The sequence below is a fragment of the Oryctolagus cuniculus genome, chromosome 3, assembly GCF_051225735.1.
Source record: "Oryctolagus cuniculus isolate XC-2025 breed Fujian yellow rabbit chromosome 3, ASM5122573v1, whole genome shotgun sequence".
In the NCBI taxonomy this organism is placed as follows: Eukaryota; Metazoa; Chordata; class Mammalia; order Lagomorpha; family Leporidae; genus Oryctolagus; species Oryctolagus cuniculus.
The window spans coordinates 6840337-6853132 of NC_142869.1; the positions used below are offsets into that span (position 1 = coordinate 6840337).

The window sequence follows — 12796 nt, forward strand, 5'->3', positions numbered from 1 at the left end:
TCCTGCAAACCTGATCCGAGCTGGCAGAGGGCCGGGGCTACCAGTGCGGCCCAGAGGCGGCCTGGGAGGGAGAGGCCAGGCAGCCACACTGCCAGCCAGGGACGGGGCCGCCACTCTGGGCTCAACCCAGCCCACTGCTCCCCATCCGGTCCCCTGCCCCAGGGCTCTGCCTGCCCTTGAACCAGGAATGGTGACCCGGGTCTCATCTGCAAAATCAAATTTCCCTTTGGTTCAGCAACCCAGCTAGGTTGCTAGGCTAAGAGGGGAAGGAAATGGGAGCAGGTCCCTGCCCCTGCATCCCTCTGGGAGGAGATGGGGCAGCATCAGCGATCGGCTGTCAGAGCCAGAGGCAGGTGCAGTGTGTGGGGCTGCCGTGGAGGTAGGAGGGCACCGGAGGCCCGAGCGGGGGTTTAACTGAAAGGTGGCCTGGAGACAAGTGACAGGGACATCCCCACCAGCCCTCCCAGCAGCCTGCGAGCCACACCCACGGAGGATCTGGAGTAAAGAGACAGAAGTGATAGTCCCCGGAACAAGGACTGCCACATCCAGGCCTTCGACAGCCCCCGGTAATGGGCTGCGCGCTGCCTGGGCTCCACAACCCAGGGCTGCTGGCCGAGGCACACAAAACACAGGAGGACGTGAGAGCCACGGTAACGACTCCACCAAGGAGCTCCAGACCGGGGCGGGCATTCCGCCCAACGGTTACAACGCCTGCCTCCGGCACCGGAGTGCCTGGGTTTGATTCCCAGCCCCAGCTCCTGACTCCAGCTTCCTGCCAGTGTGGACCCTGGGAGGCCTGAGCTCCTGCCTCCATGTGGGAGACCAGGATGGAGTGCCCGGCCTCTGGCATTCGGGGAGCGGGCCAGTACATGGTAGCTCATGCATCCCTGTCTGTCTCACACATTGAAACAAGCAAACCAAAACAACACTTCTTAAAAAAAAAATTCTGGTTAAAAGGCCCAAGAGGAACAGCACTGGGGCTCATCCCTCCCTCCTGAGCGACAGAAGCCCCATCCTGGCCAGCTGCCAGCCCAGGCAAACACAAGCAGGGTCAGTGGGCCTTCCCTGGGGCAGCACCGGCCTGGGGGCCCGCGCCCTTGTGCTGGGCTGCTCCGTGGGATGCCGGCACTGACACCGGGACAGTCTGGCGCAGTTTCCCTGTTATCTACCCACACCGAGTTCTCTGCTGCCTCTGGGTTTTGCTGCACTGGCTGTGGCCTGGAAACCCGAGGGTCTTGCCACCCGAGGGTGACGCCAGCACCACACAGAGGCTGCTGTGGGACGTGTTAATGACAGCAGCACCCAAGCTGGCCCTGTGGCCACCCTTGTCCTCTGGACACCCTGTTACATGAGATGCTATATTTCTTTATTGATGAGTGAGTTTGGGGCAGAGTTTTCCATTACCTGGGCCAAAGGCCTCCCAACATGTCCCAACCTCCAGGCACCAAACCGGCATGAGACAACCCCTCAGGCACGGGACTGCAACAAGGGCCCCTCTCAAAGTCTTAAACAGCTTTTGAAAATTTCGTTTATTTTCATTTTAACTTGCAAGGCAGAGAGACAGAAAGAGATGGATCTCCCATCCACTGGTTCTCTCTTCAAATGCCTGCATCAGACGGGGCTGAGCCAAGTGAAGCCAGGAACTCAAACCAGGTCCCCCAAATGGTCGGCAGGGACCCAAGGACTTGAGCCATCATCTGCTGCCTTCCCAGGAGGCGCGTTAATAGGAAGCTGCGTTGGAAGCGGAGCCAGGACTCAAACCAGACCACCTGATAAGGGATGAGTGTGACCTACGCAGCGTCTCCTGCTTCCCTCCAAACCAGCATATCCCAGCTTTTCCTGTGGCAAGGAGCCACAAATCCATATAAGACACCAGGTCTCCCAGCAGACGTGCAAGTGAAAGTTCACCCCGGATTCCCCAGGGTTCAAAGGCAAGAAGCCAAACGCTCCAGCTCTGACCACGGGCGCCAGGACACAGATCCCCCGCGCCACGGCCTATGAGCCACTGAATTAGTTTTCATTTTCTTTTTCAACAGGAGTTTCTAAGCTGCAGCACACCTGGGCCACCTCTAGGCCGAGTAACAGCAAGGCCGCCTGCTAGCATCTGGCTGTGCTGCCAGTGTGTCTCCCAAGGGGTCACGTGCTGGCAGCTTGGTCCTCAGGGCAATGATGCTGGGAGATGGTGTGGAACATTTAAGAGATGGGGCCTGGGCCAGCACGGTGGTGTACTGGGTAAAGCTGCTGCCTGCAGTGCCGACATCCCGTCTAGGCAGGGGTTTGAGTCCCGGCTGCCCCATTTCTGATCCAGCTCCAGCTCTCTACTATGGCCTGGGAAGGCAGCTCATCCCCAACCCCTGTCTCCAAAGGGTCCTCCCCAGGGACTTCACAGCTGTCTCCAGCTGAGGCCCGAGTCCCTTTGCAACCTGGCCTGGCTGTGTGCAGGGTGGCCGGGAGCCCCGCCTTGGGCGCAGCAGCCTGGAGTCATTCTGCCTCGACCCAGCCCTGGCATCTCACAGGGTCTGCTAAGCTCCCTGCAGCGTCCTGAATGTGGGGAGGGGGGGTTAGGGGAGCTGCACTCTTCCTGACACGCAGCATCAGGTTCAGTCCAGCTCAGAAGCTGAGAGAGAACCTTCTGCACCCTCCCGCATAACCCAGGACCTGGCAGGTTGAGAGAATGAAAAACAAATGGGTCAGTGAACCAATGGCCAGCCAGCAGATGAGAAAGAGGCTCCTCGTCCCTGTCCCCACCCTCACCACCTTGGACCACGGGAGCAGACTCCAGAAACCGGACAGACAACGCTGGTCATGGGATCGCAGGGCTCCCAGCCACACAACAGAAGGTCCATGCGGCCTTGGCACCACCAAGGTGCCGAGAGGCTTCAGGTCTGTGCCCTGGCAAGTGACTGACCACAGGCCAGCTTTCCTCCTGCAGGAGAGGAGCCTGCTCCACACCCCAGCAGCTTACCCAGCTCCTCACGCGCAGGCCCTCCAAGGAGCAGCTAAGATTCAGCCCCACGGTGTCCGCTGGTCACCAGCGCTAGGGACACAGAGGCAGGAGGCCGTGGAGGCTTGTCCCAGGAGGGGAGTCAGACGTGGAGGAAGCCAGGCACTAGGCACGTGTGAGACGGAACGTGCACGCTTGTGAGCACACGTGCAGGCCATGTGTGTGCGAGTGCAAGGGTGTGTGTTCGAGAGTGCCCTGGGCTTCTCCGTGACCGTCATGGACAGCCTGGCCTCCCCAAGCTCCCAAGACCTGACCCTTGGATGCTTGGGTCATCCGGCACGACTTTGGAGATGCACCAGCTCAGCCACACATGCCAAAGCCACATGTCAATCAATGGAAGAGGTATTCTTATTGGCCAGTTGGACCGGGGAGGGGGTGGGGGCGGTGCCACAGGGCTCGGATGGTAAAGTTTGGGGCCGCTGGACCAGAGCTTTGAAATCAGGGGGCTTCCAGCGAATCTCACAAGGCAGCAGCAGCTCTTCTGTTTCCCAGCTGGAAGACCAACGATTCCATCACGCGATTTCAAATCCGCGTCATTCAAATTCTCCCAAAGCGCGATGGCTCCGTAACACGGGGGCGGAGCCGACGTCCCAGAGAGGGGGAGGCGGGGAGCAATGAAGGAGGAGGAAGAGAAAACCTCCCGACAAGGACTAAACTGTCAGCCGCTGGGGAGCCCCCTCTCAGCTCCTCCAGCACCCCGTGACACGGGAGCGCCAAAGGTGATGGCCTCGACCTGAGAAGCAGGACCCAGACAGGGCCAGCGGGAGCCACCCCTCCCCAAGGATCCAGACCAGCCCCGGTCACCTTGTCCGCCTCTCACCAGCAGGAGCCACGCCTCCCCAAGGATCCAGACCAGCCCCGGTCACCTTGTCCGCCTCTCACCAGCAGGAGCCACGCCTCCCCAAGGATCCAGACCAGCCCCGGTCACCTTGTCCACCTCTCACCAGCGGGAGCCACGCCTCCCCAGGGATCCAGACCAGCCCCGGTCACCTTGTCCACCTCTCACCAGCGGGAGCCACGCCTCCCCAAGGATCCAGACCAGCCCCGGTCACCTTGTCCGCCTCTCACCAGCAGGAGCCACGCCTCCCCAGGGATCCAGACCAGCCCCGGTCACCTTGTCCACCTCTCACCAGCAGGAGCCACGCCTCCCCAAGGATCCAGACCAGCCCCCGTCACCTTGTCCGCCTCTCAAAGGGACAAAACCCAGGCGGGTGAGGGACTTTGACCTCCCAGGTGACACTGCGGGCTGCAGCCACCCTCAGAAGGGGCTCCTGGTCTTCTCCAGGGGCAAGCAAAGCACGGAACTTCCATGGACTTCCGCCCGCCTCTGCCGTCTTTCAAGTGGATCCGCCCAGGGTGGGCGCCTTCCCTCCACCCCCCCCCCCCAGCACCCCTCGGCCAAGGGGCCAGAAGGAGAAGCCGGGGAGGGAAACGAAGAGTCCCAGCAAGACGACAACCTCGCCTCCTCACGCTGGCGCGGTGTCAGGGTGTAGTGACATCACCATTTTGGATTCTAAACAACAGAGGCAGCCTCCCCGTGGCCGAAGGCTCCTCTTCCCACCCTCTCTTTGGGGAGCTGACACGCAGGCTTCTGCATAAACACCCCAGCTGCATTCAGGCCCCCTTCAGAGGGGCCCCTGCCCGGGTCCGGAGTAAGCAAAGGTTCCCACCTCGCCTCGCCTCGCCTCGGCCAGCTCGCGTTACAGCCCCGACACACACCGCGGACTCGGTTACTTCTGGCCTCCTCACACTGCTCTCAAAATCAGGCCACGCTTCTCCTGGCCCAGGCTATCCAGTAACGCGCCTGGAAACAGCGAGAACGCCGCACGCTTCCCACGCTCGCGACCAGGCCCACGGCAGCCCAGCCGGGGCCAGGCCCTTCCCTAACAGGGCCCCCGCCCGCAAAGGCAGGGTTCTGCCTCCAGGAACCCAACACCTGGGAAATGCAAGCGACCCCTGAGCCCACTGCTTGCAAGTAGCAAAGTCAGACTTCAAAGCTCAGAGCAGGCTTCCCTGTATCAGTGAATCTGTCTAGGCCAGCACAAAAGGAATGAATGGGCTTGCTTCGTACCTGGTCTAATCAGGTTTCCCCTGCGAGGGGCCGCGTGGAATGAAGCGACATCAGGATATAAATCTAGAAACTGCTCCATGTAGAACCCCTGCCCAAAGTCAAGGGCTCGCCAGCATGGGAGGGGGAGGGGCGCCGTGGCTGCTCCTGTGGTTGGGGGGGTAGATGCGTCTGAATCAGGGTTGGCCTTGGGCCTTCTCAGAGGGGCCTGGGCAAGGACTGGGCAGCTCCTCTCGCTCCCTACACTGGGGCGAACGGTGGCCCCCAGAACCCACATCCACCTCAAACCTCACAACGCGACCGCACTTGGGTCCCTGGGGACACACGTGTTAAAGATGAGGCCACGGGGTTGGGCCCCAAGTCCAGCGGCTGGTATTCTTACGAGAAGGCTGTGGGAAGACGCAGACACACCCCCAGGAAGAACACGGGCTGGCCACAGAGGCGAGATTACAGTGCTGGCGTCTGTTAGCCAAGGATCGCCGAGGACAGCCAGCGGCCACCCGAAGCCGGGAGGGACGAGGATGGAGTCGTCCCTGGAGCTTCAGAGTGGGCAGGGCCCTGCCGACATCTGGACTCCGAGAGAATGAATCTCTTCTTTCCCGATTTTTTTTTTTTTTTTTTGACAGGCAGAGTGGACAGTGAGAGAGAGAGACAGAGAGAAAGGTCTTCCTTTGCCATTAGTTCACCCTCCAATGGCCGCCGCGGCCGGCGCCATCACACTGATCCAAAGGCAGGAGCCAGGTGCTTCTCCTGGTCTCCCATGGGGTGCAGGGCCCAAGCACTTGGGCCATCCTCCACTGCACTCCCTGGCCACAGCAGAGAGCTGGCCTGGAAGAGGGCAACCGGGACAGAATCCGGCACCCCGACTGGGACTAGAACCCGGTGTGCCGGCGCCGCAAGGCGGAGGATTAGCCTATTAAGACACGGCGCCGGCCTCCATTTTTTTTTTTTTTTTAAATTCATTTTCATCTTATTTGAAAGACAGAGACAGACAGATCTTCCACTGCTGTTTCACTCCCCAAATACCTGAGCCATCAGCTGCCAGCTCCCGGGGTATCTGTTAGCAGGGAGCTGGATGGGAAGCTGCGAAGCCAGGATTCAAACCAGGAGCTCCAATACAGGATGCTGGTGTCCCAAGGAGTGACAATGACTACACCAAACACCCACCCCTTTCTGTTGTGGTGGTGTGTGCAGAGGACATAGAGGGAGGAAGAGACAGAGGAAGAGGTCCTCCATCCATCGGGCCACTCCCCAATGGCTGCAATGGCCAGGGCTGGGCCAGGCCAAGGTAGAAGCCTGGAACACCTTCCAGACGTGGGTGGCAGGGACCCAAACACGTGGGCCACCTTCTGCTGCGTTCCCAGGTGCATTAGCAGGGAGCTGGAGTGGAAGTGGAGCAGCTGGGACTCCAACCAGTGCTCACATGGGAAGCCAGCCTCTCAGGAGGTGGCCTAACCACCACACCGAAACTCCAGCCCCTGTGCTTTTCTTTTGAAAGATTTATTATTTGAAAGGCAGAATAACAGAGAGAAAGGGAAAAACACAGACACAGAAAAGTCTCCCATCCACTGGTTCATTCCCCAAATTCCTCCAACAGCCAAGGCTGGGCCAAGCTGAAGCCAGGAGCCAAAAACTGCATCCAAGTCTCCCGCGGGGGTGGCAGGGACCCAAGGACTTGAGCCATCACCATCTGCCGCCTCCCTAGCACATAAGCAGTGACGCAGACCTGAAGTGGAGCAGCCAGGACCAAGCGGCGCTTCCAGGTGGGAGGTGGGTACACCAAGCAAGCGGCAGCGTTACCCACTGCACCACACCACCCCCGGGGTCTTACGCCACCCTGTCTGAGCTATTTGTCATGGTGGTCTTACACTCACCCAGCAGAGCGGCCACTGATCCGCGTCCCTTCAACAGAACCCAGAGGGACAAAACCCACAGTGCCAAGGGGACCCACAACCCTGCGCATTACTGCAGGGTCAATGATGTCCAAGGTTACCTCGGACTCGGCAAAGGGGTTACCGGTGTCAGAACAAAAGAGGGCAACACAGAAACTGCACCTCCACTAGCGTGCCAGCGACACGAAAATCTAAACGGTCAGCGACCAGAACCCAGCTCGCCCCGGGCCAGCTCCAATCTACCCGCGTCACACGCGCTCGTGTAATCTGCGCAGTAACCCCAGGAGGGCAGGTCCTGTTCTACAGCTACCCGACAGGAGGGGAAACCGAGGCACAGACTGACCCGAGCACCATTCCAGGGAGCAAGCGGCAGGGGCGGGGTCTGAGCCCAGGAAGCCTGGCTCCCGCCAAGGTCGTGTCCTTCAGGGCCTCACAAGACTGCTTCTCGCGGCCGGCGCGGTGGCACAGTGGGTTTGGCCGCTGCCTGTGATGGCGGCATCCCACACGAGCTCCAGTTTTGTGTCCCGGCTGCTCCACTTCCCATGCAGCTCCCTGCTAATGCAGCAGAGGACGGCACAGTGCTCGGACTCTTGCACTCACGTGGGAGACCTGTCTCCTGGGGTAGGAAGGTGGGCAGAAGCACCCTGAAGGGGGAAGCACGGAGCACAGCTTGGGGACGCCGCCTCTGACGGGGGCTTGGAGAGACGTCAGGGCCACGGCACCCATTTTTACAGGATGGGGCTGGTCTGAAGGTGGGGTTCAGGGTCTGGGAGGGCACGGCCCCGCCTCACTCCAGGGGGCAGGGCACAAAGCTCAGGCCTGGCCCATCGGAACAGTGAACTCCCCAGATGGCAGGAACTGTTGAAGAATCAGCAAGAACCAAAAAGGATGGGGCTGGTGTTGCGGCGAGGCAGGTTAAGAACTAATGGTAAGGGGGCCGGCGCTGCAGTGTAGCGGGTAAAGCCACTGCCTGCGGTGTTGGCATCCCATATGGGTGCCAGTTCGAGTCCCGGCCTCTCTGTGGCTGCTCTTTCTCTTTCCCACGGGGCTTCCGGGAGCTGCTGGGCCACACTGCCACCTCCAGGGGTGAGCCACTGGGACATGTGGATGACTTGGAGCACAAGCTGGCCTCAGGTAAGGAGAAACTAAGCCCACATGGGCCTGGCCGTAGCTGGAGCCGGCGATGCTTGCTAATTCCATGAGCAAAATCATTCCCTTTTGGTGTAAGCTGATCGTGGTTGCAAGTGTCGAAAACCCAACACCAAATGCTGACCAACATCGTAGCTTGGGAGAAAGAAACATGTGAGACCCGGGTAAGGTCCCCACCTGTGACACCAGCATCCCATATGTGTGCCGGTTCGAGTCCCAGCTGCTCCACTTCTGATCCAACTTCCTGCTAATGCTCCTGGGAAAGCAGCAGAAGATGGCCCAAGTCCTTGGGCCCCTGCACCCACGTGGGAGACCCAGAAGAAGCTCCTGGCTCCTGGCTCCAGCCTGGCTCATTCCTGACTGTGGTGGCCATTTGGGAAGTGAACCAATGGATGGAAGATCTCTCTCTCTGTAACTCTGCCTTTCAAACTATTAAGATAAATCTTCAGAAAGAAAGGGGTGGGGGAGAGAGAGAGAGATCACACACAGGACGGGCCAGGCTGGAGCTCTGTGGCGGTGCCCAACCACAGGTAGCTCCCCCCTTGGCTGACTCGGCCAGCCCCTGCTCCCTGGCAGCCAGCACCCGGCGGGGCCTCCCAAAGCCCTCTGGCTGCTCAGAATCCCTTTGTAACTTGCAGGCCAACTAGCAAACTTCTCTTCCCGAAGCTTGCTCTGCAGAAAAAACACAAGGATCCGGAGCCGCCACAAAGCAGCCTGAAGATGAAGCCCCCACCACCATTCCAGCTGGACTGTGAGGAGCTGCTGGGGGGAGAATGGGGGAGGGGGCGGCCCGGGCAGTCCAGGGACCCCAGGTGAGCCACAGCAACTCGCACCAGCCACTGCCCCACGCCTGCGTTCCCATTGGCGGCCCCAACCGAAATAACTGCAGAGAACCGGGCTGGAGAAACCAGGGTGTTGGCAAGCCCAGGGTTCCCAGGTGCCGGCCCTTGTGGACCCCAGGGCAGGGGGCGGCGCCCGCCACGCCGCCTTTAAATAGAACGTCCTGGCCGAGGGCAGACACGCATTCCAGGCGCTTTTCAAAACGCCCCAAGCGTGACCTGGCCGGCAGCCTCGGCTCCCCGGGGCATTTTTCCGGTCTCGGCCCAATTCTGGAAATAATATTAATAGCTCGGTTAGGAGCTCGCGGTGGGCAAAGGACTGGATGGCCTTAAAAGGCAGGCGCTGTTACTGCTCCACTCTCCAGAGCGGGCGACTGAGGCCGGAGGCCGGGCAGGCCACAAGGCCGACGGGGGTCCCGGCGCGCCTGCCTCTTCCGGCCGCTCCCTGGGGGCACGAGCCCCGGCGGGACCCGAGCCGGCAGCCAGGGCCGGTTCCAACGCGCGCCTCGGGCCCCACGAGCAGCGAGACTACCCGGCTGCTTTCCACCGGGTGTACCCGAGTCTCGGTTCCCAGCCTCCGCGTGCGTAGCAGACAACGCGCGGCAGCCAAGGATCAACTTTCTCCTTTTGTTTTAAAAGATAAAAGGGCGACAGGGGCTAATTTCTCCCCTGGGGGAATCGAGTTCGAACCGGCGGGCGGGCGCGGCGCGGCGGGGGCTGCCTTTCCTCGAAGTCGCGCTCCAAAGCGAGGCGCGCAACGAACGGGCGGGCGCAGGGGACCGCACGGGCGGCCCCAGCCTAGCCGCGCGCAGGGACACTTGGGGCGGGTCCCCCACGCCGCACGCGCCGCGCGGAACGGACGCGGGCGCGCGGGATCCGGCGGCCCCTCGTCCAACGCCGAGCGCAACCCCCCGAACCCTGCGCCCTCTCCCCGCCCGGCCCCCTTCCCCTTCCCCTTCCCCTTCCCCTTCCCCGCCCGCCTGGCGCTCACAGCTTGAACTTGCTCTCCAGGTCCTTGATGAGGCGGCGGCTGAACTCGGGGAACTCGGTGTAGGGGTTGAAGACCTTGCAGCGGCGGGGCCGCACCGCGCCCTCGTTGATGTCCAGCCGGCGGCTCAGCTGGGCGCTCAGCTCGGCGTCGGCGCTGGCCGGGAGCACCGGGGCGGGAGGCTCCGGGACCCGGGCGGCGAGGGGCGCGGGCTGGGGGTCCCCCGCCTCGGCCTCCTCGCGCCGCAGCCGGCGCTGAAGTTTGCACGCCAGCTCCTCGCTGGCCATGGCGGCGGCTCGGGGGGACCTGGCACCCGGCTGGCGGCGCGCTCCTCGCGGGCTCGTGGCTCTGCGCGCTCCGCGAGCCGCGGGCCGGGCAGTTAGGAGGAACGCGGGAGGGCGGGGCGGCGGGGCGGAGCCGCGGCTTGCAGGAGGCGCCCGGGCTCGGGGCGTCCGCGTCCCGCCGCCCGCTGTCCGCTGCCCCCGCCCGCGGCTCGCCACCGGAGGCTGACCGCGCCCCCGCACCTGGCCTGGACCCCGGAGCGGCTCTGACCCGGCCGCCGGCGTCCGTTCCCGGGGGCCCTGGGGGCCCTGCGGTCGCCGGGAAACGGGAGCGGGGAAGTTGGGCGACCGTTGGGCGAGCGCTTTCTGGTGTGCGCTCGCGGCTCGCGATGGCCTGCGCTGAGCCGGGACAACGCCGCCGCGGCCCCGCGCGCCCCCACCCCGAGGCAGGGGGGCGCCCCTGCGCCCCTCGAGGTCCCGGAGTGGGAGAGGCAGGCGGGGAGCGCAGGGAGGGGCGGTCGCTGCGCAGACACGCACTGAAGAGATTGTTTCCAAAATACGGCCCGCAGATAAGCCCGCGGGTTGTGGACGGATCCCGAAACCCCTGGGGGTGCAGCCCCGGGGGCTCCGGCGTTTTTTCGTGAAACAAGACGATAAGTCGAAAACCAACACAGGAATCAGTGTCGTTAGCAGGAGAATTAAAAACACGCGCGGCCGCGTTCTCCCCCAGGAGATGGCGGCTTCGTCCCCCGCGTAACGGAGACTCGGCCTGGGGGCTGCGGGCTGGGGCGCGCCCGGGACCCGCCCTCGGCCTGCGCCTGCAGCGCGCGAGAAACCCAGGGACCTCCGGGCACCTGCTAGTGCCTGCCGGTGGAAATGCTTTTTTTTACAAACCGATTAGGAAAAACAATGCCTTTTTTTTTTTTTTTAGGAAATAAAAATCTCTTTAACATCGCTACTGAAAACAGGTTTTACGCACGCACGAAGCGGCACCTGGCGCTGCCCGGGACCTGGTGGCAGTGGCCGGGTTGTCCTGAGTCTGCCTCCAGCGTTTTCTGCAATGCATTTCACGCACACGCACACACACACACACACACGGACAAAACCCTCGCCAGGGATAAGAAACACGGCAGGTGTGTTTCGTAAAGATTTTAAGCCATTTTTTACATGCTATGATTTACAACAGTACACCTTAAATTCAAAGAATCCAAGTTATTCCCTTTCACTTGGGAATGTAATGTTGGAAATTCTTAATGAGAGATTTTGAACACAATCCCATTTCTTTTTAGCTGTTTCCAATTGAGGAAGCACTTTTGCAAAATGTGCGTGTGTCACTAGAGGTCACTCAAAAGGCACAGGAGCTGCAAGGGGCAGAGGCTGGGGGCTCCGCTGGCCACTCGCCTCCCCCAGCCTCCCAGCCCCTGAGGAAGGGCTGGGAGATAGCGTGCCCCTCTACCTAAGCCCACCCTGCCGGCAAAACAGGTGACTGCGGTCTTCCGCAGAGAGTACCTGGCCACCCTGGGTGTCTGCCTAGAGACCACGCCCATCAGAAGTCACAGCTGGAAGAGCCCCCTCCTCAGTGGCCAGCTGCTGCCCGACAGAAGACAAACCCATTGTGCAGGATGGGCACGGATCACTGTGACGTCAGACCCGCGCTTCAACAGATGCACTGCTGTGTGTACAACCAGGGAGCAGGGGCTGGTGTTCCAGCCGCTGCCTGCCCTGCCAGCATCCAGTATGGGCGCCCATTGGAGTCCCGGCTGCTCCATTTCAGAACCAGCTCCTTGCTAATGCGCCCGGGAAAGCAGCCGAAGATGGCTTGATTATTTGGGCCCCTGCCACCTATGTTGGGGACCCGGATGGAGTTCCAGGCTCCTGGCTTCAGCATGGCCCAGCCCCAGGCATTGTGGCCATTGGGGAGTGAACTAGAGGATGGACGATCTCTCTCTCTCTCTCTCTCTCTCTCTCTCTCTCTCTCTCCTTCTGTAACTCTTTCAAATAATAAACCAATCTTTTTAAAAATCCAATAAGCAAAGAACTAAAGAATCAAATTATTGACCATTTTTAATGCTGAGTCCAGATGACTACCATTCTTTTTTTTTTAAATCTTAGTCTACAGTTTCAGAAAATAAATGTAATTGTTCGTGATGAATGAGTATGGGAGGGGGGGTGGGGGTTGCAGTAGCCGGAAGTGCCGGGTCCTGTGCCATCTCATGAGCTCATTTATTTCATGAACATTCTCAGCGGCGGTTAGGAGGTTCTGGGTTTTCATGAGGAAACCAAACCATTGTTCTAACTCCAAGACTTCCTCCCAGTTCTACCGCCGGGTAACAAGCTACCCCCAACGTAGTGGCTCCAAACGACATTTATTTCGTACACAAACATGTGACGGGGGAAGAACTTCTTGGGGGGTTCTCCAGCCCACTTTGCAGAAGCAGAGGCTGCCTGCAGGCAGGAGATAGAAATCAGGGGACGGCTCCTCCCTCACAAGGCTGTCCTCTGGCCTTGGGCTGGCTGGACGTCTCTGCCTGGGGTCTGCCTCCCTCGCAACACCGGCACTGGGTTCCACGGGCGA

General features: G+C 60.9%; 1 protein-coding gene across 1 annotated transcript in view; it reads right to left on the reverse strand.

The window, feature by feature from the left end:
- Positions 1–10476, reverse strand: part of EFHD1 (EF-hand domain family member D1) — a 49444-nt gene extending 38968 nt beyond the window's left edge. Inside the window, exon 1 of the mRNA XM_002721459.6 lies at positions 9944–10476. Within this exon, the coding sequence (XP_002721505.3) occupies positions 9944–10227 (284 nt within the window). The 5' untranslated portion in view covers positions 10228–10476. The remainder of the gene's footprint in view (positions 1–9943) is intronic.
- Between the last annotated feature and the right edge of the window lie 2320 nt (positions 10477–12796).